Below are 26,649 nucleotides of genomic sequence, written 5' to 3'. Positions count from 1 at the left end.
GGGGCCCCAGCCGCGTGCCATATTTGGCACGGCCAGCCGAGGAGGCCGAGGGGCAGGAAACTCGAACCGCGTGACGTGGGCGGCCGGCGCCGGGGGGCGCTAGCGGCAGCCCCGGGAGAGAGACCCCGAGGAACTATCTTCCCCCGGCGTCCAGACTCCAGTCGTCCCAGGGCGTTCTCAACGAGTGGTCCAAGCTCCCCAGACCGTTCAGTTCTCAGCGAGCCGAGCCGCAACGAACACCAGCCAAGATGGAGGCCATCAAGAAGAAGATGCAGGCGATGAAGCTGGAGAAGGATAATGCGGTCGACAGGGCAGAGACCGCGGAAGGGCAGTCCAGGGAGGCCGCTCTGCGCGCCGAGAAGGTACGGAGTGACTTCAGTGCGCGACGCGTTGAGTGTGTACACCGCGGCCGCGAAGCCAGAGACCGAAACCGTGTCCTTAAGCTTGCACCGTGCCGGCTGTCATGTGTGCATCGGCGAGGGTTTCTTGTAGAAGCGAAAGCAGAAGTGCCGGCATGCTGCTTGTCGTCCCCTGCTTCGCGTGGTCAGGAGGCGGCGGGACGAGGGACCGATGTTCACACGCGACCGCTCGCGCATGTTTCGCCGATCGCGGGTCTCACGTGAACGCCCCCTGTGCCGTCTCGTCGTTCTTTTTGTCAGGTGTGCAAAGAAGCATTAGCTCAGAATAACTCGTCAGGATGTAAGATGTCAATGTAAGTCGTCCCTGAACATTGCTGGTGCTGTCCTCTACAGGCTGGCATAGCAAGTAACCTTTACTACTGTACGAATCGCTATATCTCGCACGGATAATTTTTGTTTGTTTATTTTACAATTTCGCTTGGAAGTTTAGATAGGGTTGATAGATCATAACGCGCTTGTGACGTAAGACACTCTTTTCCCCGAGCGACCAACGCTGCATGGTCAGCCGCTGCATGGGAGACAAAGGTATTGCTCTTATCGGTCGAGCTCGCTCAAAACAAACAAATATAGGGCGGCGGGGAGTAGAACCTTAAACCATGCTCGGCGGTGGAGACAGCATACAACCGATGCTTGCTAGTTGAAAAAGAAAACAAAAGAACAGAGGAGGAAGGTGAACGCGACCATTTAGACGTTTAGGCCCTCGATTCGGGCTGTAGAACTAAACGGGCTCGGTTCGTCGGGCCTAAAGTGGCAGATAGAGACGGGAGGGCGGACGAGGCGTCCCGACGCTCCGCTTCTCCCGCGGATCTATTTCGGACCTTCTAAATCCGGCGCCGGCGGACCTAAACATGGGCACGCGTCCTGGCAAATACCTTTTCGGGTTCCCCCGTCGTGCAGCGCGTGCCGGATGTGACGTCAAAGCTGTCGGCGTTCCTCACCCAGGCTCTCGTGGATTTCCGATACCGTCATTGGGCTGGGGACACGAACATTCGGACTATTCTGCGCCCTCGCGCAAATAAAATTTCGCGGCTGCCTGCATTTTCGCTTTCGTAAACTTGTCGCTGAATGGGCGTTATTTCGACGAAAGCACAGTCGCTATAGTTGATCCGGATGCATCTCATGGTCTCTCGTAGCCTGTATATCTAAACGTAGTCCGAAAGGTGCAGCTGCTATTTGATGACGGGCACCTTTCCTTCACACAGCATTGATAAGAGACATTTAATTCCAGTTTAAAATCAAAACAAATCAAAATACTTTTTCCGTCGTAAGATGGACACCGGTGCACGCGGGTGAGCTTGTTAGCCTTTTGTGTATTTGTTTCACTTTCGTGCTTTGCTTTTCGTTATTTGAGAGAAGCTTTTTCGAAGCAGAAAAGAAATAGAATTGAACTGTGTATTCTTGTGCAACCGACGCGTCACAGAGAAGTTGCAGTGCTGTTCTGCATAGAATATTACTCACACATGAAGGGTGCATGCTGCATTCAGCATCGAAGATAGCAGACGTTTACCGTCGAGCTTCTGCATTGTCTTTTTTGCGGATAATAACGTAGCACGTGCTATGGGCATTGCAAACGCGCTTGTGAGACCTTATTCATCCTGTAAATCGGAAAATCCCAGCGAGGTCGAATGCGTGCTGTCCAGATAATCGTACCGCAGAGACAATACACACCCATTCATTCGTATTAAATTCCGCCTAGAGACGACAATTGCTGTGGTAATTTTGGGCATTCAAATACCTTTCAAATCTGGCTTACTCTTGCTTCCTTGTGTCCTTGCCTTCGTTCCTTGCCCAGGTTAACATCTGTAGTGCAAGCGAAGAAATTAAGAAAAAAGTATCCTATGACTTGCAACTAAATCTACGCAGTCTTGTACATATGCCCTACATAGTGTACCGTACCCGTCAATCTGATGTCCAGGAGTACAGTACAACATATCGCACTATAACACAAAACTAAGGTACATGGTATATATAGAGCTTTGTATAAAACATGCTCGTGTTACTACTGCGCTATGTTTGTATAATGAATAGCATTAATGTGCACGACCCTCAAATAATTTACTTTTCAAAAGTGACCTTCAGACTCGCCGCGGTAGCTATGTAGAGATATATCACTGTAAAATAATTTACACCCTGAAAATTGAATAATTGTGTAAATGTGTCGATAACTCACACCCTTACTCCAAGGGGGTGTAAGGGTGTGAGATTTAGACCCAATTACACACTTATTCACTTTTAAGGGTGCAAATTATTTAGTGTAAGGGTGTGAGTTATAGAGAGATTTACGCCCTTATTCACATTTAAGTGTGTAAATTATGTTACACTGTATGACATTCTGCTGTTCAGCACGATGTAGCAGATCTGATTCCCGGTCACGGCGACCACATTCCAAAAGAGGCGAAATACAAGTTCACTTGTGTACTACTTAGATTTAGGTGCACGCGTTAAGTAGGCCACATGTGGTCAAAATTGATCCAGAACCCACCACTACGGTGTATCCCACAGCCACAGTGTTGTTTCGTGACGTTATACACCACGAGGCAATCAAACAAACGGACGGTATTCTCTCTGATCTGATTCTAAAATTTTCCGCTTCGAGGCCATGACCGCAAGGCGAATTGAGCCAAGTGTCATCAGCCTAAAAGTTAAAAAAAGATATATATGAACGAGAAGACAACGAACAAAGACACGAAGGACAACATAGGGTAATTGCTTCTACCTACTAATTGAATTAAAGAAATGATAAGTTAATAGAAATGAAAGTGGATAGAAAAAAACAACTGGCCGCAACGTGGGATACGAACCCACCTCATCGCATTACGCGTGCGACGCTCTTACCAAGTGAGCAACCGCGGCGTCGTTTCCCCATCCCCTCTCTGGGGTATATATGCTTTACTACTGAAACTAACACTAAGAATGTTCGCCAGCGCCACCACTCGCAAACCTTGGCGGCGAATGTGGAACATCCTTTCTGCCGCAGGCAGAAAAAATAGGGGCAAAGCCTTTCTGATTCGCCTTCGTATATATATATATATATATATATATATATATATATATATATATGTACACACACACACGCACAGACGATACGGCTATGTTTCCTCCCGGATGAGCCATTCGCATTTGATTAAAGCAAAAAGCCTGCACTTAACTGAGGACACACACACAAAGGGGGTGGGGAGAATAGACAGTGTGCCAGCTTTAAGAATTGAATGTGTAACGTATTTATCGAGCCCGAAAAATCAACGCGAAGGCACATGTCTGCGGAAATGTTAGTTTAATCGCATACGCTAGCGTTCAAGCGCGGCCGTTGTTTAACACAGCCTGACGTTCGTCGATCACGCTGCACCTTTAATAACTACCAGTTCCCCAAACATGGCGACCAAATGACCAAATATGGCGGCAGCCTTGAGTTCCTTTTGTACACACCCCCCCCCCCCCCCCCCCACTAAAAAATATATATATATAGACATTGGCTTAAGTAGCAGACCTTTAGAGCAGACACATCTTGCTGTTAAAAAAAAAAAAGAATGTTCCACGAGCGTTATTTATACGTAACCCATTTTCCCTCGCTAAGCTCACAAACAAAAACACTAAGGCCCCGAAGCTTTCTGGGTCTTGTACCTCCATATGAAGCCGAGAATGCGCCAGTGTCGAGACGCCGAGAGCGTTGTACGTTGCGTTCGCAAGGAAAGACCTTGCGAACGCCGCAGCGCACGCGTTCTCAGCTTCGACTGCTGAACACTTGTCTCACATGTGTGAGCATCGTATAGCGTTCCATTCAAATAACAGTGCACGTGCGCGCGCACTGACGGTTGTGGCAAGCGCGCATGCACGTGTGGCAGCGTCGACCGGCAGAGTGTGTGGAAAAGTATAGACGCTCGCAAAACGTAATGCACGCCTAAGGAAATGGCGAGTTCTACGTGGAAGTGCTTGCCGCTAACCGCGTGCCTTGGACGGCCCGTTGCTCCCTCGCAGGCTGAAGAAGAGGTGCGCAGCCTTCAGAAGAAGATCCAGCAGATCGAGAATGAGCTGGACCAGGTGCAGGAGCAGCTGTCCCAGGCCAACAGCAAGCTGGAGGAGAAGGACAAGGCTCTGCAGGCCGTGAGTATATATTAGCCATAGAGTTTCCTGCAAAGATATTGACCCCCGCGAACAGCCCTCGGCGCGGTGACGTTGGACGAGTCGCGTTCGTGTTGCACGTCCTGCGTATTTAAACGCGCATTGTTGTAGAGTTTAAGCAAATGACTTGGCAGTGATAACGCGCTTCATTATATGTGCGCATCTCGCAGTATGCGGATGACAGGTGTAGGACTAACGAGTCTGGAAGGCGAAAAAGACGCCACATCGCCAATACCAACCATGGGACCAACGTGGTTTGTCTATTCATATCGTTTGGACTGTTTTGGCTTATATTGCGCGGGCTAAGGGTTATCTGCACCTACCTATGTAAGCGGTAGTAAGATCGAAGCCACTACAGCATTGCCGTTTTAAGTTGAAATGCGACCTGACGTTTATGAGCATCCTATCTTTTAGCGCCGACTTGGCGAAAGGGATGACCTATGGCACCGAACGCCTGTGCTACCATCCGACCACAGCTCGCTGACGCTGTCGAAGTCGTATTAACGACAGTTCGGCTAATTATAGCCTGCGCACCTGTTTCTGCAAGGCAAAACGTCGACCGTGCGAAACACAAAGAACGCCGAGCTATCCGATAAGCGAAGCGAAGTTGATATACACCGATGAGCAATCCGATGGGCAATCCACTTCAGCTCAGGCTCAACGTCCGCAAGCGCTTTCGTGAGTCGCATTTCCCACGTAGAGACGTGAGATAACCTCCGCCGCGCATTGCGCGTTGACACTGCAACGCGCGCGATCGCACTGCCTGCGTGGTGGGAGGCTTCCCCCCCCCCCCCTCGGAGGAATGTCCGTCGCGCCATTTGCATGCATTCCGCAGCAGCGGCGACGGGCGCGCGCTCCGTCTCGGACGCCGCGTCCCTGAAACGGCGAAAGCGTCGCTAACCCAGTTCGCCTGGCGGGCCCGCGGCCGCGCTCTTCCGAAGCGAGCTGCTGCAGCAGCACAAGGGCGCCCCTTTCACGCCGAAAAACGACACCGCCGCGCGCTCGACCGACGCTCGGCGTAAGTGGGCACGTGGCCGCGGAGAAAAATACGCGGACACCGTGCAGCTAGCTTCTCGGTCGCAGCGTCAAGCTCGACGCCATCAGAGACGCGCGGCGGGCTCCTGCGGTGGCAACTGCCGAACCTGCGCACGCTGTCTGCGATGAGGCGATAAGGACGCGCCGAGAGCTTCGGTTCCTCGTTTTCGGCATCGCGGCTAATAGGGCCATCTTCAGAAGCTGCTCCGAGCGCACAAAGGGAAGAAAACTGCGACGAGACAAAAATATATATATAATAACAGGGGGAAAAGGAAAGGGCTGCGCTGAGAGCTGCTCCTAACGTGGCCACAACCTGACTTGACCGTCCGGCTGCAGACCATTTTTTTTTTTTTTTTTTTAACCGAAGGCAGACTTTGATCAATACTGGCGCCGAGGTTGTAATACTATCACCAGCTCGAGATTCGATTCAGTATGTCACTTGGTAAATAGCCAGCTGAACAGCGCAAAGCGGTGCGCTGCATAGTAGAATGCGGTTTGATTTACAATCGGCATACTCGTCCTCAATGCTCGAACGACAAAAAAAAAGCGTGCATGTTATACGAGTTTACAAGAGAAGACGGTAAACTGCATGGTGTCGTAGCAGTACACTGGGCAATTCAGTCGCAACGATAATCTCGTTGTCAATTTTTTGGTGACAGTAAACCGTGATTCATGCAACAATCCTTAATTGGACAGCGTCTGACGGACATCCCTGAGGTTAAACCCCAGTAAAGCGAGCTTATAGAAGGGCGTTCCTACAACAAGATGCAAATGTTTCGCGGTGGGACACCTACGTAAGGAGCGGTGGCGAAGCCTCGTAAGACGCCGCCCCGTTGCCCAGCCACTGTCGCGTATCACCAGCGGTGGTCTCTGTGTTGAGAAACTTCCGTTGGCAATTTGCAATTCGAATATCAGAGAGCGCGTATAAGGTGTCGAGATGAGGCCGCTTCATCAAATTAGCATCGGAGTTCGCAGACCGAATCGTAGTACATGCATGTACACGTATGCAGTGTCACACTGACACTGTTCTGCGATATTCCTCACCGTGGCGAATATTGGGCACTCGAGCGTTTGCACTCTTTTCAGTGATATGTTGGCCGCGCTCCCTACAGATAGTGACAAAAAAAAATGTAGGGAATGTGCTGGATCCTAACGGTCATTGTCGCGCCCTGAACATTTTACATTTGTCACAATAATGAGGCTTGGGCGTTACTGAGAATTTTACAAGCCGTGTTATTTTTTTTTCAGGCATTATCAATCATTATTGTTTAAGATTTAACGTTAGAGGACAATATGCCACAATGTCTTCCACTGCAGTATAAATTATGTAAATTGTGTATTATGTATATTGCCCTCTAACGCCGAATTTTAAACGCAAATCATGCTTCACAAAAGCCGCAGCATAGGGCACTGTCTTTTCGGTCATGCCACGTGCTGAGAACAGATAAGGAAGTAATTGAAGCAAATAAACCACCAAAATTACATTTGAATATGTAATTGTAAAGAGCACACAAATGCGGGACAGACGTGAAAAAAGAAAACAAATGAAAGCTTTACGCGTGTTAGCTTTTCAACTTGTTCGAAAATGTATCGCTAGCTGTAGCTCGCCGACTCCCAAGTGAACGTGCTCCTTAAATTGCTTGTTTTATTTCACAGCGAAGATCACTTTTCAGCGAACGACAGTCTGATTCATTTTCGTCACTGCCAGATGCCGTGCGAAAATATTTAAGTCGGTTTCCCGAATACATTTCAACAATAAAATTTAAAAGCCCGCCTCAAGGTAACCTGAAAATGTCACGGGGGAGCACGCGCGCGCGCGTACATTCGTACCTCTTGCTACAAAAACACGCACACAAAAGTTTTGTTTTTTCGAACTGGAGATAAAAGCGCGGAAAAGTGCAACTGCAGCTACTGCAAGTGAAAGCAGTACGTCGACATCACCGTTTTTGACAATTTTCGTGATTCAGGAAGGACTCAGGTAACTCCTTTGCCGAGTAACTATATTTCCCGCGCGCGCGCGTCCGTGCGACCGCTGTACGCACGCGGCCTCGCCCATCACGACCTTGTATACATGCGCCGCTCGGCGACTTCGTCCACGTTAGGCCTGTAGCGGGTGTGTTTCCCCACCCAGTTGTCAGTATTTCGGCGTGAACTTTAGCAGTCAAGATGAGCGCCGTCCAGCAGGGAACGTTGCTAGAAGTGCTCAAGAAAAAAATGCGGGCCATGAAAGACGAACTGGAAACTGCGAAAGAACAAGCAGAGGACGCGCAATCACGGGTGATGGAAGAAATCCGGCGTCGTGAAGAAGTGAGTGGCCAATTTTGCATTGTACAGACACTACGGCGCCCGAGGATCGTGTGTTTCGGAACCGTGGTGATCCGTACGGCTTAATCCGTGGTTACGGAGCACGTTATTAAGCGTGTGCGCGCGATGTAGCTTTACTTCTACTTTGCCGAAACCTTATAAGGACCGAGTTTGTAACCCATATTACGCAAACGATCCCGGTCCTGCTGCCGTTGTGTGTTATTTTTTCCCCTTCGTAGTTGCGGAGACCTTGCATACCACTGTTTGGGCATGTAGTGTACGTAAACTTCGTGTGTTTTGGTGCATGTCGTAGCTTAATGTGGTGCTTGCGCTGCGCGTAGCGCACCTTTTCGGTTTGTTTTCGTGAAAGTGCCGCTCCCCGCTCGGCATCCGGTGCGGTATTCTAGTCTGACCGACCTTGTAGGAGCGCAACATTGCGCTAGCGCGAAAAAATGTCGAGGAAATTAAAGCGTTCCGATACTATCGAATACCCATTGGCTACCGGCGGTGGCCCGCCGTGGCCGGCTCTTCACCTCCCCCCTCCCATCGCAACCCCCACCCCACCCCCCTTCCACACCGTAGTGCTCCTAAGCTGGTTTTTACGCTCGGTGTATGTTCGACCCGGAATTTGTGGCCGGCCGGTTTTTAGAGTCGCAGCGTTCCCAACCACAGGCTCGCACATGCATGTCCTGTACGCCAGTTGGCGGTCTCATGTCATTCCTCCGCAGGAAAGTCTGTTTCCATGACGCATAGAAGCACAGAATTCCGCTGTGCCCTCCGGTGATGTCGCGGTAGCTGCGAGTAGAGCACATTTCGTTGTCGATCGTTATTTAATACCTAACGACCGCCCAGTGCACGCACGTGTGCGTTTCCGTGCCGTACTTGTCACAAGTGAAATTTATGTCCGCAGTATTAGTAGCGCCGGCGTCGCTATGCGACCACCGCTACATCCCTGGATTGGCCATACCTGTTCGCTTGTTTAGCTTGTATGACACAGCACGGCTTGTGACGCGATGCCTGACTTCGATTGTTGGCACCCCACGTCGTCTTTGCCAATTAGTTCGCTGCCTGCGTTTACATCAAATAATTATGTGCGACTGCAAGGCGTGACATTTTCTAAAGCAGAGGAAAAAACACCGCAAATTATCTTGCGTTAAAATTCTCTGCACGGCTTAACGCTGAAAAGTTGTCAGGTGCTATTAGTGTGCTCTAATTGAAGGGCATCATCGGATATGTAAATGTCGACAGGCAGTAACTCCACTCTTCACTGCAAGTATGTCTGCTTGTTACTCAGAATAGCTGCTTTGAAATGTCCGAAGGCCTGCTGAATTTAGTGAATTGTGTTAGTTCCATTGAAGCTTGCACCTGTGGAGCAAATACTACTACACTCAGTAACTTGAGCAAACAAGAGTGTTTCAAGCATTCATTTGGCATCAAGGTACTCATTCCGCATCGTGTTTGCAGCAGTCAGTGAACTGAACAACATTTTGATTAACAAACGTGAACTCTCAAGGTATTTAGTTTCTCTTATTTATTATGATGCACAGATACAGGAAGCACAGTCAGGGACAGCTGCTTTCTGAGAGAAACTATTATGAGTGCACTCTCCATTGAGGCTATAGTAGTCAGATTAGAATGTTGTCTACCATTTAGACATTGCTTTTGTTACTACCTTTTAACCTTCATCAGTCAACCTTGCTTCTATGTTGTAAATCTGCAAGTATGCACCAGAAACGGCTAGCATCGAGATAAGTAGTGTACCTTTCAGGCCTTATTTGCTTCACTTGTTGGTCAGCTTGCCATTAGCAACATATATAACTTGTTCTGCTACTGGATGTTGAGGCTTATGTTTAATGCAGGTGTCATAAATGTCAGTTTTCTTGCAACAGAACAAATAGTTGCTTTGTAAAAACTTACTATTACACACAAATAGCCTCAGAATCATCTGCAGTGATAATTCATTTACCAAGTATGGATAATTTGCAGTGAATTAATTGCTTCCATTTTAGCCTGCGCACATTTCTTATGTCATTGTGCTGCTTTATGAACTGGAGCAGTAGCGATATTATGGGAGCCTTAAAATTAATCCAACAGGTAAATGTTGTCATTCACGCAACCTGTATTATTGCATTTTCTATCATGTACAGTGCTCAGCAATTGAAGCACGATACTTGGACTGCATGGCAGCCAACCCTTTTTGGGCCACTGGTGAATGTTGTGCGATCGCTGAGGCAGCCGAATGCGGTCACAATCTATCACAGAGACACTCGCTTTCATTTTATGCAAAAATAAATCAGGTCTGTATCCCCAGTGCCCACTGGTGGCTCAAAAAAGTTCCAGCAGCCACATGCTCGGAGTATTATCGCTTTTGAATCACTGAGCACTGTACTTCTCAGCCGTTATCTAGCCGCAAAACTGCCTTGAAAAAAAATTGTGTCACTAGAATACACATTACTGCTACACATCACCAGCATGGATTTTCGGAGGTGTTTCCTCTGCAATGATTAAAATCTGGCTTCCACATGCAGACGGGAGACTAATGGAATTCCCCATGGATATGCTGGCATCTTTTTTTAAATGTGGCCACACCAAAGCAGTTCCTGCATTTTGTGGCACAACAGGAGTTTGTCTTGAGTAATCAAATGATACATGTCTTTGATATCGAGTGAGCAAGCCATGAAACCAACACCAAAGCTGTCTTTTAAACACTTCATTATGTCTGACAATGCCACCTTAAAAATGGTTGTCAATGGTTACTAACACTGATCTTTCTTGGGTGAAGAGTTCGGCACACTTTGCCAATTCTCGCTCTCTGACATAATTGCAAACTCATTAAAACAGCAGAGCATATGCACTTTTCTTTTGTGTTTGAAGGCGAGACAGTTATTTCCCTTGTCAGCATACTGTCCACTCTGCAGAAAATCAAACCTGAATAGAATAATGGTTTTCATCACTGGAAATCAACATGCTTGACTTTGCCATTCAATCACTGACTGTAATTTCTATGTTTTGCCCAGGCTGAGGCTGAGGTTGCTGCCCACAACCGACGCATCCAGCTGCTGGAGGAGGACCTGGAACGCTCTGAGGAACGACTCAAGATTGCCACCCAGAAACTGGAAGAGGCCTCCCAGGCGGCTGACGAAAGCGAACGGTACTCCTGACCTTAAAATTGTGCTCTCTCTTCTTTTTGTGTGTGATGTGTGAGTTCAGGGCAGTGAAAATAAGTATGTAATTGCAGGGCAGCTTGGGAAACTGGGAGGAAAAGGGGGCATTGTTTCACGAGTGCGAGCTTGGGGAGCTGTAGTACTGCAGGAAAGCATCTTATAGCTTGATCTGTCAAGTTCTAGTCAAATTGTCTAAAGAAACTTGAGTCGCCGTTGGCACATATTTGAATATTTGTGCTTCCTTTAGCCCCATGCACTCAAATAGGCTTGAGATATTACGAGGTAGTTCATGAAACGTATAGCTTTCATTGTTGCTTCCTTAATTTTCATATCAAATAGGTGTACATGTTCTTTGTCAACATTTTGAAAGGATTTGAAAATTTACTTTATAACATGCCCAAACCTAAGATTCAGGGGCTTGAACTACCACTCCTAGCCTGCCACAAGGTGGAAACCTAAGGTATGGAGGAGTTTAAGGAAGTGGTCCAAATATGGAGGCATTCTGGCGCAGAAATAAATGTTTGCAAAGAAAGTGCGGTGTTGATTGGAGCATTCTAGAGGTATTGCAAAGCTCAAATACTTCACTTTCAGCCTGTTGCAGCAGTGTCTCAATACAACCAGAAAATTGTTGCAATATTCCTGTCTTCATAACATAGCCAATGAATCAAAGACAAAATTACAGATACAAGGCTGCTGGTGGCCCACTGTACTCATTATTTACTATGATCATATCTACTATACTGTCAAGTGCTAGTCAGGCTGCTATTTGTAGTAGTATCAGTACTCAAGCGATGTGTCAGTTGATTGTTCTTACTTTGTACATTCAAAATTGTTCTCTAGAGGTTGCCATTATTTGTTTTTTTGGAAAAGTACAAATTTGTCGCACTGTGCCTGTGCTCCTGTATGTATCATATGTGCCAAAGACATGCATGGCTTGTAAGGATCTCTGGCATTTCCAAAAAAGAGCTTGGCTCATCAGTACATATATTCAGCATTTCTCTGTTCCTTGTACAAAACTAGCAAATCTAAAGGCTTTCTTTTTTATGTAGAACACACAAAGCTGCTGAACTTTTTGCACACTAGTAGCACTACCAACTAATTTTCTTGTTGTCAACACCACATTCTTTCACAAGGTCACGACCAAAAAACTCTAGCTTTTGGGGGAGGTAGCCTTCCTGCACAATAGCACACTGCTTAATTAAGTTGCGCACTGGCATAAACTTTTCATTTAGGGAAATTGCCTGCCAGTGTTCACTGGTGCTTCTTCTGCTCTCAAACACGCATTACTTTGCTTATCAAGCATCCGCAAGGCACTGGAGAACCGCACCAACATGGAAGATGACCGGATCACACTGCTTGAGAACCAGCTGGGCCAGGCACGCCTCATAGCTGAGGAGTCTGACAAAAAATATGAAGAGGTGAGGCATCCAGGCCGGCCACAGCTGACTGCGCGGCCTTTTTCTTTCTCTCTCTGTCCTCGCGAACAGCATGCGCAAAATGCTGGAGCACAGGAGCATCACAGACGAAGAGCGCATGGACGGTCTCGAGGGGCAGCTCAAGGAAGCGCGCACGATGGCTGAGGATGCTGACAGGAAATACGATGAGGTGACTTGGCTCTGGAGAGAGTGGAAGCGAGGCATGCTGTGTGCTTCTCCACACTGCCTTCTGCTCCATGTGACCCCGGCTGCCGTGTGTTCTGTGCCTCGGAGTGTGCCCCCCCTGCAACCTTTCGGCTTCAACCCCTAACAGAGCCACGTTCACCCTTGTTTCGAGTTTGCCGCACTCAGCGATGCACTTGTTATAACATGGTTTGTGGGTCCGCACCCGTTACCTAGTTGAATGTTCCACTGGGACTGTAGTAGTGCCTCTTTTGGTGCATGGTCTTCTACCTAGTTATTTGTCAGCAAGCTGTCTCAAAGTGGGCCTTGCAAGCAAGCTCACTTGGTAGATTTAGACAACCACAATGTTGTGCTTTTCTATTCCCTCTGCTCTGTGATGGCAGTGCAGTATGAGTGGTTGCTGTGAAGGGCTGTTTAATGTGAGTAGCCAGGTCTTCGTTTTGTGAAGACTTAAGAACAGCTCTTGCTTGGAACAAATTTTTGCTCAGCATTTGTTTATTAGTCACAAATACCTGAACATGGGAATCTAGGTGTATATAACTACTTACTGCATTGTATACTTTTTTTCTGGAGCATTGTCAAGAAAACAGCTGGGCAAAATTAACTTTGAATAGGTCTAGCATTTAAACCCACAGGTTTTGCAGCACATTGAGGTTTTTCCGTTACCTTTACTGGAGTGCTTCGAAGTATTTGTGGGCATCAAGAAGACATACTTGAACTAATCACCACTGCGTTAAATGTTTGCCTTCGCTTGGTTTGGCCGACACACTTACGTCCACTAACTCTGCACGGCCCTGTGTGTTCATTGTTGTGATTTAAACCGCACAATTTGGAGCAATGGCTTTTGATGCTTGCATCTGCAGAAGATGATTCTGTGAAATATATTGGTTTGTTCATTTAACAAAAGAGTGTATATTTTTACGCTTGCTACAGGTTTAAATTAATTTTCATTGAAAGCTGCATGTGTGTGTTCGTTAACCATATCGAAATTTACAAAGAAAATAAAAAAATTTGCCTGCATGATTTAGGTATGCATCTTGAGCAGTTGTAGGCAGTTTGTTACTCATTCAAGCTGACTGTGTTTACTTGTTTTTAGTGTCACATAAGACAATGAGAAATTCATTTTTAAATCTTGCTGGAACTATACTGTATATGACTTAACCATCTTGAAATCTTGAAAGTTTTATACCATTGTGCATAACTTCAAATTACAAAGTTGCTGTTCAAAGATTATGCTGTTCAAAGCGATACCAAGAAGGTGACACACTCCTAATGTTCAGACATTCCTTTTACTCTAGTTTTGTCATTGTTTGAACTGCTGCTTGCTTGCCTCAAAAACCATTGCCAGTATTTTCTTTTCACCTTTGCTATGCACCTTTGGCTGCTAAAACTGAACTTTATTGACCAAAATTGTGCGTGAGAAGATTAGTGATTGTTCTGGGGTAGGGGGGGTGGCATGGAGTAAAGCAGAGCAACATTCTCTACATCAACACATAGCAGCGGTTGCAGTAGGTAGCAAAACACTGCGGCGTCTACCAAGACTAAATGCTCCGTGTGTGTGTGTCGCCGCACCCCAGGTGGCCCGCAAGTTGGCCATGGTTGAGGCCGACCTCGAACGCGCTGAGGAGCGTGCAGAGACTGGTGAGACGTAAGTGGTTCCGCACGACCCCATCATGTGTCTGCCCAGTGTGTGCGCGTGCTTGCGGCATTGACTTGTGTGAGAGTGCCTCGCGTGTGGTACCTGTACCTTGCTCCGCCACTCACAACTCTGCCGTGTGTCTGCTCTTCCCCGTCCGCCACCCTGATCCTGTCTTCCCCAATGATCGCCCCTGCCATCGTGCAACACAACAACGCATGCGCAATGTGTGTGGTGGCATGCAAAGATGGCACGCCGCATCGCCCTTTTGGAGGCTGACCTGGAAAGGGCTGAGGAGAGGGCCTCCACGGGCGAGAGGTGAGGCTGTGTGCCAAACATCCCTTATTATGTTAACCTTCGGCAGTCCTCCATTAACCGTGGCTGTTGCAAAGACTCAATTGTAATTGTAGCCATGTATTTGGTTGCTCTAGTTGTTGGAATCCTGTGAATTATAGTCTGTCATATCACTTGCCCTGCATGCATATGTCGCTTGCCCTGCGTGCATTCACTGACTTGCTGCTGTTTTTAAGTGTAGCAGCACAGTGAAAGGGCCCTTGAATTAAAGTTAACTACCTTAACTTAGTTTGCTCATCTGCAAATTTTTGGTTGCTCTAAAGTTGGCAGACATGAACATTTCCGCACCTCGTAAGTGTTAGAAACTGCAGCCGTTTTTCTTTTTTTTCCCAAGTGAGGGACTATTGCAAGGTTGAAATTTTGCATAGTGATTAGTCTTAACTGAGTGGCTGTATATGAAGTGGACAAATATAACCACATGATTAAGCTTCAAGAGGAATGTCTTGTGTGCACTGCAACATTTCATTAGACTGTTTAGGTGAAGTGGTGGGATGGCTTGTTGTGGCTTTCACATAGCCTCATACTCTTGAAGAATTGCTACAGGAAGGAAATTCAGTCCTTCAAGCACTGTAATGGGGAAAAGATAAAAATATTAACAATTGGAGGTGTGGCATTAGGAAATGCATTTCTATAGCCTTTGTCTGAGACTTTCACTGGCACCTCTATTGGGATCTTGTACTGGCCAATGGTTTTGCCATTCCTGATTGTGGCATCCAGGGATGTGTGCTCCTATGTAGGTCAAACTGTTCTGAAGACATTAAATGCTGTAGGTGCTGGAAACCACTAAACTGTACTGATGATGAGACAGCAACTTTTTGAAGAGGTGCAAATTAGACAAAGTTAAACTTTTTCACTTCAATGTGGTTGATGTTCGTGCTTTATGCACTTGTTGATGATTTAATGGTAACCTTTTGTTCAGCATCAAAGCTACATTGTTGGTTGAAACAGTGGTTTGTAGTGGCTCTACCTTTAGTAAAGTTTTCGTGATAGCTGCTATCTTGATTATTATAAATAGGATTTTGCTGTTACAGGGCAGTGGCGTATACGTAACCGCTACAGTACCTTTTTTGTGCCATTCACTCTGTGATCGTAGTATGAGAGGTTTTCACTTACCCACCTGAGAATGCTTTGCGACATAGAGCTGGACTTTTAATGTTATGGGGTTTGGTCTTCTTCTGCCCCTTGGTAACAAGGCTTGTCTGCATGTCTAAAGAATATTGCATAACTTGGTGTGTGTTACTGACATCTTTTGCTTGTTTCTAGTTTTTGGTAGCTTTTTAGTTGGGATGAACTATACTGGCCAAAATAGCTTATGGCCTTGGGAGCTGTAAAGAGACATTGTAAATAACTTCTTAGGTGTGCTCTCAAAGCGATCAATGCAGCCCTCAATTTGGGGTAGCACACCAGGACTGCCAGCAATAAATAAATTTAGTTTGTGTATAGCTGCTGTTGTCCCTAAGTTTTTACTGTCAACAGTGCAAGCTCTGTGGAAAGGGTGTTCTTACCCTCTTTCCTTGATTTCTTACACTGATGTTACTATTAGAGTTTCAATGTTCATTAAGAACTATTGTCACCAAGCTTACAGAGGGCCCATCTAGCTATAATAAACCTTGTATTAGCTTCATTGAGAATCAGTGTTATTACCGTCGAGCTTTTGCCAGAGCAAATGATTCATGCCTTGTGGGGAATGGTAGGGCTTTTCATTAGTACCAACTGGCCTTGACATCTTCAATGGGAGTTACTGTCCATTGACCACTGTGATTAAGTGTAATGTCACTTGTGATCATTTGGTATCTTTGTTCTTTCTCTCACAAAATTGCCTCTTGTCCCCTCTTCAAGATTCCATAATAATTTGTTGCACAGCGTGCTAGTTCATTCCTCACAGTTTTTCATAACATTCACGACAAAGGTGCTAGTTAGAGATTCTGTATGCTTTATTCATTATTTGCCTGCAGGCCCACATTATTTGTGATTGCAGTTTTCTCTTCTAAAGTTCTTTCTGTTTCTTCCTTTGTTCCTTTCTTTCTCTTTTTGGGGTACTTTCGTAGCTGGCAGTTCAGTTTTACCACTTTCAAGATTGATCTATACGCTGGGTCTGTTTAACAAATGTTGGTTACCTCACTGTGCAACTCTTCTGTGCAGCAAAATTGTGGAACTTGAGGAGGAGCTGCGTGTCGTGGGCAACAACCTGAAGTCCCTGGAAGTGAGCGAAGAGAAGGTAATGGGCAGTCGTCATGAATTTGGATTGGGATGAGGAATAAGCAGCAGTCTGTTTCTCCTCAGTCATGAACAAAGGGCAGTTCTTTACCTGTGCTTGGTAACATCAGGCTCTTGCTTGGTGATCAAAATTTGTTTTGCATTATCAAGACACGATGCTAAGTTCCGAACAAAATTTCTTTAGCGTATCACATTGTACAGCATAGAACTGGTCTTGAATGGCCAGTTAGCTTGGCCAGCTGTATATTAGAAAAATGTTGTGCTAGTATTCTTTGTTGCACTTTGCACCAAATAGGTAATCTGAAGTATTTGCTTTCTTAATCATTATGCTCAGATTTTGGCTTGCTAGTGCTACTACTAATGTCAAATTGTGATCACCATTTGTCTTCGTAGTTAGCCAAATAAATTTATATAGGTGTCATTGCAGCTTAACGTTTTACTCACATTTGTAAGCATTCTTTTCCATTGATTCCGGCCTCGTTGTTCATTGCACCGACAACTCAATGTTGGAACAGCAAAACAAAAAGATATCGAAAATAATTGTTACAAAATATGGCTTGAGATTCTTGTGCCAGATATCTTGGTGTATATGTTTAAGAACAAACTACCTAGCTACATTCAGCTTGGAATTGGAAAAGTAGTAGCCACTGGGCCTTGAGATTCACCGCTCTTCCTTATGGCTTTTTGCACCAGTCTTCAACTGGCAGACATTGCAGCAAACATGAGATCCGGCAAGTGTGAGCGTCTTTTCTTCTTGTGGCTGGCATCTGCCTCCCTAGCAATGCTTGGCTTCTCTATTTATTTATTTTAATCATCTCTCGTTATCGCCTCTAATCCTGCAATCTCTGTCTTTCGTGACTTTGGGTGGGGTGTCGTGAACCACAGGCCCAGCAGCGTGAGGAGTCGTATGCGCTTCAGATCAGCACAATGACTGCCAAACTGAAGGAGGTAAAGTGTGCCCCTTTTTGCGTTCTAACTTTGCTGCGTGTGTGTGTCTCTTTCTCTTCGTTCTCGTGTTGCCGCTGGGCGCTGGGACGGACGGTTTAGGCCCTGCAAAAGGAGGAGACGTACGAGATGCAAATCCGGCAGATGACCAATAGGCTGCAAGAGGTACGCTTACTGCTAGCTTGCCCCCATGAGCGGTTGACCTCCCTCCAACCCAAACCCCTGTGCCACCATGAATGCCTGTAGTTAGCACTCATTTATTTTTCTTGCACACCCCTTCGTCTTGCTCGATACATTTTTTTTCCTATTCTTTCCATAAAGGTTGAATGACAACAGTAGCAGCCCTTGAGTTACCCCTTCGTAGCTGGCGTTGCCAATTCTTGCATCCGAACTTAGTCACCTGCCGTGTAAAATCCTTACCATTCTCATTAGCAGTGTACTGTTGCGTGTCACGGACTAACTGTGCGTTCTTGTTATGTGGTGTTCTTTTCTTTCGTTCTTTCTTTTTAGGCTCCACTTACTAACGGTACTAGAATTCCTTTGTGGTTGTATTACCTCTGCAGCTCTAAAGTGCACTTTTTTGTGCAGGAGCGTATGTGCCATACTTTGTTGTGCCAATGTTTACCAAACCTGCTTTTGTAGTTGTATTGCTGTGGTCCTCCATTACAGCATTGTGTTCACATTGTTAACATGGAGTGTAGGGCTAATTGGTGCATGCATTCAGTATGCATCTTGAGACTGGTGTGAAGGAGCAAAGACTGAAGGAAAACATCAGATGAGAACCGATGCTTGTTCAGTGCTCATCCTGTCTTTAATTTGCTTGTAGTATCTTGTTCCTTCGTCCCAAGATGCACCTTGAGTGTTCACATCTTTTAGTTGGCTTTGTTTCTTATACTTCATTTGTCATTATGATCACGTTTTCTGAAGCGAATCTTGCATTGACAAATTTGTTCATGTTGAACACTATATGTCCATGGTAGTAACATTTTTAGGGCCCGTAACATGAATCGCTTTACTCTTGGTGTGACTGTGAGGACTGTGTGTTATCCCTAAAGCTTCAAGTTTGTTTGATGCAGCAGTTATGGGCTGCAGGAGCTCTGTATATCAGCTAAATGTGAATGTAGTGACCTGGAACTTTTTTTACGACTACCCGTCAATTTGCCTCTTTTGGCACAAAATTTGTGGGCGAGTGCATTATAGTTGTCTCTGTTATGAGTGTATACTTGAATCATCTTAATTCAAAAGGCTAAAGAATGTTGGGATTCCTTCCTGGCTGTTCTTTGCATACAGCAAAAAGGGCTACAAGCCGAAATTTGTAGTTTCTCTGAAAACATTTCCTGCATGCTCCAGCATGGTCATCATGATGGGTTCATGTGATGTTGCAAATGTCTCCCATACGAGCACTCAGTGATTGTCTCCACTACGCACAGGCCGAGGCCCGGGCTGAATTTGCCGAGAGGTCAGTGCAGAAGCTGCAGAAGGAAGTGGACAGACTGGAAGGCAAGTGCTCGTCCAAATATTGCATGCTATGATTTCTCTGTATTAGCATGCCGTCTAATTTATTTGGTTTGCAGTGGTTTTTCCCAGTGCATGCAGTGATTAACACATGAAAGTACGGGAATATGGGACGGCATTTAAGAGTACTAATGAATGCTTTTTGGGAAGAGCAGAATGTACAAGCATAAATGGTGTGCATTAAACTTACTCGTACATGCCGTGTGAGGTTTTATTTTGTAGTTGTTAGACATATTAATAATAGGTAACTGACTTGGGATACATTAGCATCAGTAAGTGCAGCTTCTGTCTTATCATATGCACCTGAAATTTTCTAAAACAGATTTCCCAAATAAATTATCATTCTTATTTATGGGACTAATGTTGGACTGATTGAATGCATCCCTAGCACTTGGGTGAATATAGTTACTGGGAAATTGCAAGACACCATTTGCACAGTGTTGGTCAATTAGGCTTCTGTGTTCAGTCAAATCCAACTTTGATCAAGTGGCTGTAGGATTGCATTCTGTCACAACTAAATTTTTTGCTTGCACATAGTCTGTGCTCCCTGCCAGGAAACAGTCTTCTCTCACCGTAGCTGGAATATTCCTCTGCCTTCAATCATTACATTACGGTGTGACGGGTATGGTGACAAACCCCCTCATGGTGACGAACCGTCCTAGCATCAGCAGTTGGGGCGAGGGTGTCGGGAGAGCCATTGTTGAGCAGGAGCTTCTGTTGGCACACAGACGAGCTGCTTGTGGAGCGCGAGAAGAACCACATGCTCCAGGAAGAGGTGGAGACCACCCTGAAGGACCTGCAGTCCATGTGACCGGGCTCTCCGGCGCCCCGCTCTGCCTGCCACTGCTTTCTTCCCCCCTCTGTCCAGGTGTGACTAACCGCAACCCCCCCCGTCCCCCCCCGACCCCTTAGCACCTTGAGTGTATTGTTAGCAGCACCACCATGCACAGTACATGGTTACTTAGCCACCACTACAGCATTTGCTGCCATAGATCCACTATTGGATGACGCACCCGCATGGTCTTGGTCCACAACAGTGTGTGCCCGACACTTTTAATGCAGGTTGGATGGAATATAAAGTCGGATGTTGATTTAACAAGGTCACATGCAAAGTATTCAGTGTCTATGCTGCAGAACAGTTTATTTCCTCTCAGAGGTTATGCTGATCATGCAAACCATGAACTCGGGCTACTGTGCTGGTAAATAACTGCTCAAGACAGAAGGCCTTTAGACTCTGGAAATAGGGCTGTTGGCAGGAAACCAACTCACTTGGTGCATGAATAGGTAATTTTTGCAACTAAGCATTATTCGTGCAGTTTACTTAAATGCACTTTTTGACTGCTCATTTCAGTGCAAAACCTAAAACGTGGTTGCTGAAGCACCTTGTGTTATTTTTAATGTCGATTCAACGAACAGTTTAGACCATCAGATATTGATAAGACCATTGGTAAAGTTTCCTGGATAAGCTAGAGAACAGTTGACGGTGTGATAACATGCCAAACTATGTGTGGAATATTCACACAGCTTATGCTGTCTAGTGTGAAGCTTGCGTAAAGGCTTGTTTTTATTGCATTGTTGTTGAACCATGGTCATCACTGGGTTAGAAACGAGATCAGGCATTGCTTAGGAAAATTACGATTTTTATGGAAATGCATTATAGAATAAGTTTTATGAAACTGTTGTTCACTAAGCCGAAGTCTGGCTATATGTCATTTACCAAGGGTCTTGTGGTACTACCTACTTTTTGCTATTGGAATAAATGCAAGGCCATGTGTGGCTTGTAATTGTAGCAGTCATGTTGCCAGAATTAAGCAGTGATATTGGCAGGCATTGATTCTAGGCATTGTGCATTCTCTTCTAAGCTTTTCAACCTTTATAGTTGAGGCTAGCTTAGATATAGGTTTTATCATAAGTACTTCTTAAGTTATTAATATGGATAGCTGGGCATGTTGGTTCAGCATGATCTGACGCAAAAGGCGCAATGACGACGGACAAAGAAACATGTACCAAAAAGAATAACACCCTGCGTGTGTGTTTCTCTGTGTCCATCATAGCCTTTGTGGCTTTCACATCAGGTAATACTTAAGCCATCGTGGCGGGTGACCATATTGTGTAATTAGTAGGCCTCTTGGTCTTAAGGCTATGGCCAATCACTTTGACTATGTATGTGTAGCTGCCTCTTCCTGTCTGGTCGTTTGCACAGCATTGCTTGAGGCTGTTAGAATGCAGTCATCATGCAGGACAAAATTATTTTTCACAGTGGGCCATGCAGTAAGAGTGGTGTTTTACATTCTCAGTCATTGTGGTGTGGTTAGCTGTAGTGTGGCTGTACGAGGCACGTCTGTAGTTGTGATGGCTTGTGGTGCTGTGCACGTGCGGTGGTGATGCCAGGTGGTTGTGCGGTTTGCTGTTTTAAGGTATGCGGTGATTAACAATGCTTGGGATATGGAGCTAACTGGGACATATTTGCAGCATTAGTGCTGCGTTGAGGTGCCTTGCTGTTCCTTTCATCAAAACCTAAGATTATGTGCAGCATTTGCTAATGAAAACACGGTGTGGCAATAAGAGCTGGCTTTCAGAGAGATGTTGATAAAAGCCTGCACTATACTGGGCCACGTCCCTCGTTACATGGCCATTGTCATTTTGAGCAAGGCACCTGTAAAGGGTTGTTAGTTAACTGCATGCAACATGGACATTTGTGAAATTTGCTGTTGTCAACTGTGATACAACAAAGGATTAGATGTATGTGTTGTATTAGGTGGTGCCCTAATATTAACCTCCATGTGTTGCATGGCATGTGTGAATATCTAATTTAGATAGATTTTGGCATTCTATACAAAGGTAATCCGTTTTCCATTCCGTATTATATTGAACAGACCTGTGCGCTAAGTGCACTAGCAACTTGCACCTCTTTGCACACTTTTTCCTTGTTCTTTCTTAAAAGTACAGTTTTTACCATGCAGTTTAGAATGTAATTTCGTCTGAAGAAGAGGATTGCAAGATACTGAAAGTGATTAGTACTACCAGCTGTTTTAATCTTGATACGAGGGCTTGCCTCAAATTCACTTGATACTTCTTGGAAGGCAGTGCCATGCCTCGAGTGTAGTAGACACTGTGCTTCAGTAATTATTCCCAACGATTCATTCTGTTGTGTTTGCTTGACAAGTGCTGCACCAATTATGTGCATTTGTAAAGGGACACTGAAAGTGTCACATGATGAAATAAAGGGCTGTGAACCTCTGAGAAGCATTATTGAATCTCAGTGACTAATTCAGCTGAGGTGTGGCACTGATGTGCACTCCGTGTCATTGAGAAGCGGCAACTTGATAGTCTTGGATTTTGGCATTAGTTTGACACTGTAGATGCAGCAGTTAAAACACGAGCAACAGCCATTGCTCTTTGCAAGTTTTGTTCCCTCTTAATTATGTTTTTTAATGTGAAACATGAGTGTTGCAAGCAGTCGGCTTCCGGTGGAAGCAACTTGTCAGAATATGCGTGCGCCTTTTAGCAGGTTTGCACAACCTCCTTTAAAAAAGATTGCACAGGGCCATGGTTACTCTCTTTCTTTCTTTGTACTGTGCTAAAGTGCAGGCTGTTGAACGTGTACTCTGTTTCATACTTGGCTGCCAATGCTGCTGAAGCTACAGAAATACTAGACAGATGATAGACGTCTCGCTCTGCACATTTCACAGTGCAGTTATTTTTTATCAGTGAATACTTCATATATTACAACTTGTGGACCTAAGGTTACGTCAAATTACATATTATTTGTGTGCCTTAGTGTTTCCAGTATGCGACTTGCATATGTTTTTTTGGTCACAAGCAGTGCGCTGCGACTGCTGGCCACGGAATCGTATAACTCCACTCGTTCAATGGTAAATAGGTCTGCCTGCCGTGTAACAAATAAATCATATTTCTTTACATTATAATATAAGACTTAGTGTTACATAAAATTACATGAGGCATATGTGACACACTATTTCTTGGTCACAATCGCGAGCCGTGAGAGAAGCATCTCTAGCCTTCAGAGCATTGCCTGCTACATATGAAATGGGGTATATGAGCAGTAGTGTGTGTCATGTCTTTAGAGGCCGTGTTAATGCATGCAAGCCTTTGAGGCCTATGACAGGAATTCGATGCCCCCAGCCTCTTCCACGGGGCATTATAATCTCATTGCTATGTTGCCATGCTCACGCCCACCCCCTCACAGACGAGCTTGTCCAGGAGAAGGAGAAGTACAAGGCCATCTCGGACGAGCTGGATCAGACCTTCTCTGAACTCACTGGCTACTAAGCTCCATGCAAAGGGACTGGCGCCACCGTCGTTTCTACCGCTGCTCTGCCAACGTTTCACTCTCACTTCGTCGTTGTCGTTGGGGGGTTAGGCTAGGACAGCAGGGGGACACAAGAAAAATGCCTTTTTACCCAATCAGAGATCGGGAGACAGGGAGAGGGGCCTGTTGTAACCCGCCGTCTTGTCCACCCAAATTGGCCTGGGACACATTTGGCACTGCATTTGCCAGTGGCCGTTGTCTCATTGCATTGTTGGACTGAAAGGTTTGGGAAGGAGCTACTGTTTTCTTCTTTTGTCCCCTGTACTCTTGTTACAACATGGATAGACAGTGCCTCTCCCCTCTCGCCTTTCTTTTTCATTGACTGTTGTTTGAGACACCAACCACACATACAGACACAGAGAAGAACCAGCACTCTTCTTGTATTTTTTTTTTTTTTTTGTTCAGCTCTATGCATTTCCCCCCTTTTTTTTTTCTCCTTAATTTCGGCAAGGTTGTAAGTATTTTACATCTTGTTTTCCTGCAGATGTGAGGATGTGTAATGAATGCTCCCATGCTTTATTTTTATTTTTTTTTATTGGGACGGGAAAGCAAAGAGAGTGTTAAGTTTTGTGCCTAGGAATTCGAGGAAAGTGTTTTTTTGACACGTGTTGTACTCTGGACATGACTGGATGCCCTAGTAGCATTGCCTGCATCTTGGGTGCACCAGCCGTTTCTAGAGCAAACAAGGTTGATTGATAAAACCAAAACTGCCAAGCAATTTGTATGCCAATATATCTGGTAATAAAAGAAAACCATATTTAAAGGTGCTCTGGCAAAAATTGTTTGATTTTGTGGTTCTCTTGCCCTTGACACTGCACCGGCATGACGATATTGAGATCTTGCAAATGACAGTAGGCACAATAAAATGTCACAGTTTCACTCGAAAGGCAGAGCATCGATTGTGATAGCAAATTACTAGAGAGCTATACGAACTAAGGATAGTAGTTTTATCGTCGTATAAGCTCGCAAACATTCACTTTCTAAATTAATAAGCATGGTGTCACGCGCACAAGCAAACAAACTCATTTCACTCGATGACTCTGGAAACTCGCTGTCAATACGCTGGCGCGAGAAAGAGTGGCAGCGAGAGCGAGTGAAAATGCCTTTCAACTGCCTCTCGCTTCAAGGCAAACTAAGTGGCAAGAACTCAGTGCACATGAAGCTATCGTCCCTCGGCGCACCTAGACTATACTCTTTCAGATCGCTTTCAAGTTAGGGCCCACACAGCCGAACTGGGTTGTGTCTTTGCACGTCTCTCATGATCCCATTTCACTGCAAAGTTAACTGAAACAAATGAGGCTCTACATAGATAGAAATGGGAAATGCATCCCTAGTAGTGTTGCCTGAAATGAGAGAACCAGAACGAAAGACTTAGTTGATGCACATGAAATAATACTATACAGAGGTGGCTAACAGCAGCTTCTTGTGCACAGTGCGAGTCATTTCCCTTTGCCCCTTAATGTGCATGGGGAGTTCAACAACCAAAACGGGATAGCATGCCCCCAGTAGTTTCATTTTTTGTCATATTTGGAGTTTATATTGCTTATATAGTTAACGTACATGGTTCCTACAAATATTCTTGATGATATATGATGGTCCGTCAAAGTTTAGCTGTCATTGCAGTGCATTATCTTCATGGATCCTAGTTGGCAGGACCTGCCATGTTGAGGTCGGCATACACGTCCGGCGTTTTCATGACAAAAACTTGCACCTGTGTAGAGAGAAATATGGTGGAACAGAGGCACATGATCATACGGGAGGTGAGGCATATAAATGGACAGTCAAGTGAGACTAACAGGTGCAGTGGGTTTTTGGTAAAGTTCCCACTTAAAACAGTCTGAAACAAGCCGTACTCTAGTGAATAGAGTTTTAGATTAGGGGACACAAGCGGCTTGCATCCCTAACTTAAAACTCTATTCTAAAACTCTCCACTCCTGCGTGCCCCAATGCTAAAACCTGCAAAGCTCTTTGGGGCCCCTCAGATGTATACTACGAGGGCCTGTGACGCCACACTGACGTTTCGACTCTGCGGTTTCGGCGCAAAATTTAGGAAGTGAAACCTTGACCTTTCAGCCTCTTGCCGCGAAATAAACGAAAATTGTATTTTGAAATAGTGCGTTACACTAAACCGATTTAGTGGTCCTCGTTAATGTCGCTTTTAAGTGAAAGCTAAATGGCTGACACCTGAAGACGTATCGCGACTCGCAACGCCGCGGCTCCCGCGCTAGCTCCGTGACGTCATACGGTTAATAAAGTAGTGATTTGCGACGCTTGCGAAAATAAACGAAAGTGCAGCCTTGTAGTTTTGAACGGATTATTCAGACTGACAAGCGCCCAAACACGCGAAAAATACCTGGCGATATCCGTGACGTCGAGCAATATTGGTGCTGCGAGCTATAAGCGCAAAATTCAATAAGAGCACTTCCCATTTTAGAACGACAGAAAGCTGAGCTAGTTGGTAAGAATTCATAATGCAAAGAAGGGGTAAGGTGTGCCAATGGGTGTGCAGACACGGGCATAAGAGAAGAGACATGGACAACACGAACGCCGTGTTGAACGTGTTGGCCACTTCTCTTCTGTGTCCATGTCTGCACGCCTTACTCCTTCCCATCTTCGCAAATGAAACGTGTTAAGCCGACGGAGCGCCGTAAAAAAATGTGACCTCCTATACTCTGTCTCACAATAACGTGGCACTACAATGTAATCTATACAGCAGGTGCGTCAGTCAAGTGGGATCGCCATATATGATGCAAAGGCAAGTGATTCTGCGCTGCCTCGAGCGTCTGCTCGAGCTGTTTGAGCACTCGCCTGGCATTTTTCAACTTTCTCTATATTATTTCTACAGCAGAGTGCTGCCTACCGGATCTTGCGGTGCTTCTATGGCGAATGTGAACGCACAGACTGCGCTGTAGCGAGCTCGCAAGACCCGTTGACGTTATTGAGAGCAGCGCACGAGGCCACTGTTTTTAAGCAGCCGTGGCCCCTAAGT

At 45.6% G+C, this 26,649-nt stretch overlaps 2 protein-coding genes across 12 annotated transcripts in view; one reads left to right on the top strand and one right to left on the bottom strand.

Annotated features, from left to right (window-relative positions):
- Positions 1-144: 144 nt before the first annotated feature.
- On the top strand, positions 145-24,439 carry Tm1 (tropomyosin 1). 10 transcript variants are annotated; one of them, XM_055076788.2, is made up of 10 exons: positions 145-362; positions 4,395-4,520; positions 10,895-11,028; positions 12,529-12,646; positions 14,238-14,308; positions 16,793-16,868; positions 17,753-17,815; positions 19,243-19,312; positions 20,056-20,195; positions 23,538-23,677. In XM_055076788.2, the coding sequence occupies exons 1-9, from the start codon at positions 249-251 to the stop codon at positions 20,136-20,138; spliced, it is 855 nt and encodes a 284-aa protein (XP_054932763.1). In that variant the 5' UTR covers positions 145-248; the 3' UTR covers positions 20,139-20,195; positions 23,538-23,677. The 10 variants fall into 10 exon arrangements, with proteins under 10 accessions (XP_054932763.1, XP_054932764.1, XP_050044436.1 ...); XM_055076789.2 differs by lacking the exons at positions 12,529-12,646; positions 14,238-14,308 and adding exons at positions 12,342-12,459; positions 14,544-14,614; XM_055076792.2 differs by lacking the exon at positions 17,753-17,815 and adding an exon at positions 17,915-17,977 and having other exon boundaries at positions 146-362.
- RIOK2 (RIO kinase 2) overlaps positions 24,176-26,649 on the bottom strand; it is a 71,524-nt gene continuing 69,050 nt past the window's right edge. For both annotated transcript variants that reach the window (XM_055076785.2, XM_055076786.2), the window contains one exon: positions 24,176-25,371. In XM_055076785.2, the coding sequence (XP_054932760.1) occupies positions 25,303-25,371 (69 nt within the window). In that variant the 3' untranslated portion in view covers positions 24,176-25,302. The remainder of the gene's footprint in view (positions 25,372-26,649) is intronic.

The sequence above is a fragment of the Dermacentor andersoni genome, chromosome 2 (genome assembly GCF_023375885.2).
Source record: "Dermacentor andersoni chromosome 2, qqDerAnde1_hic_scaffold, whole genome shotgun sequence".
In the NCBI taxonomy this organism is placed as follows: Eukaryota; Metazoa; Arthropoda; class Arachnida; order Ixodida; family Ixodidae; genus Dermacentor; species Dermacentor andersoni.
Note: the sequence above shows the minus strand (reverse complement) of the source record. Positions and strands in the feature narration are given on the sequence as shown.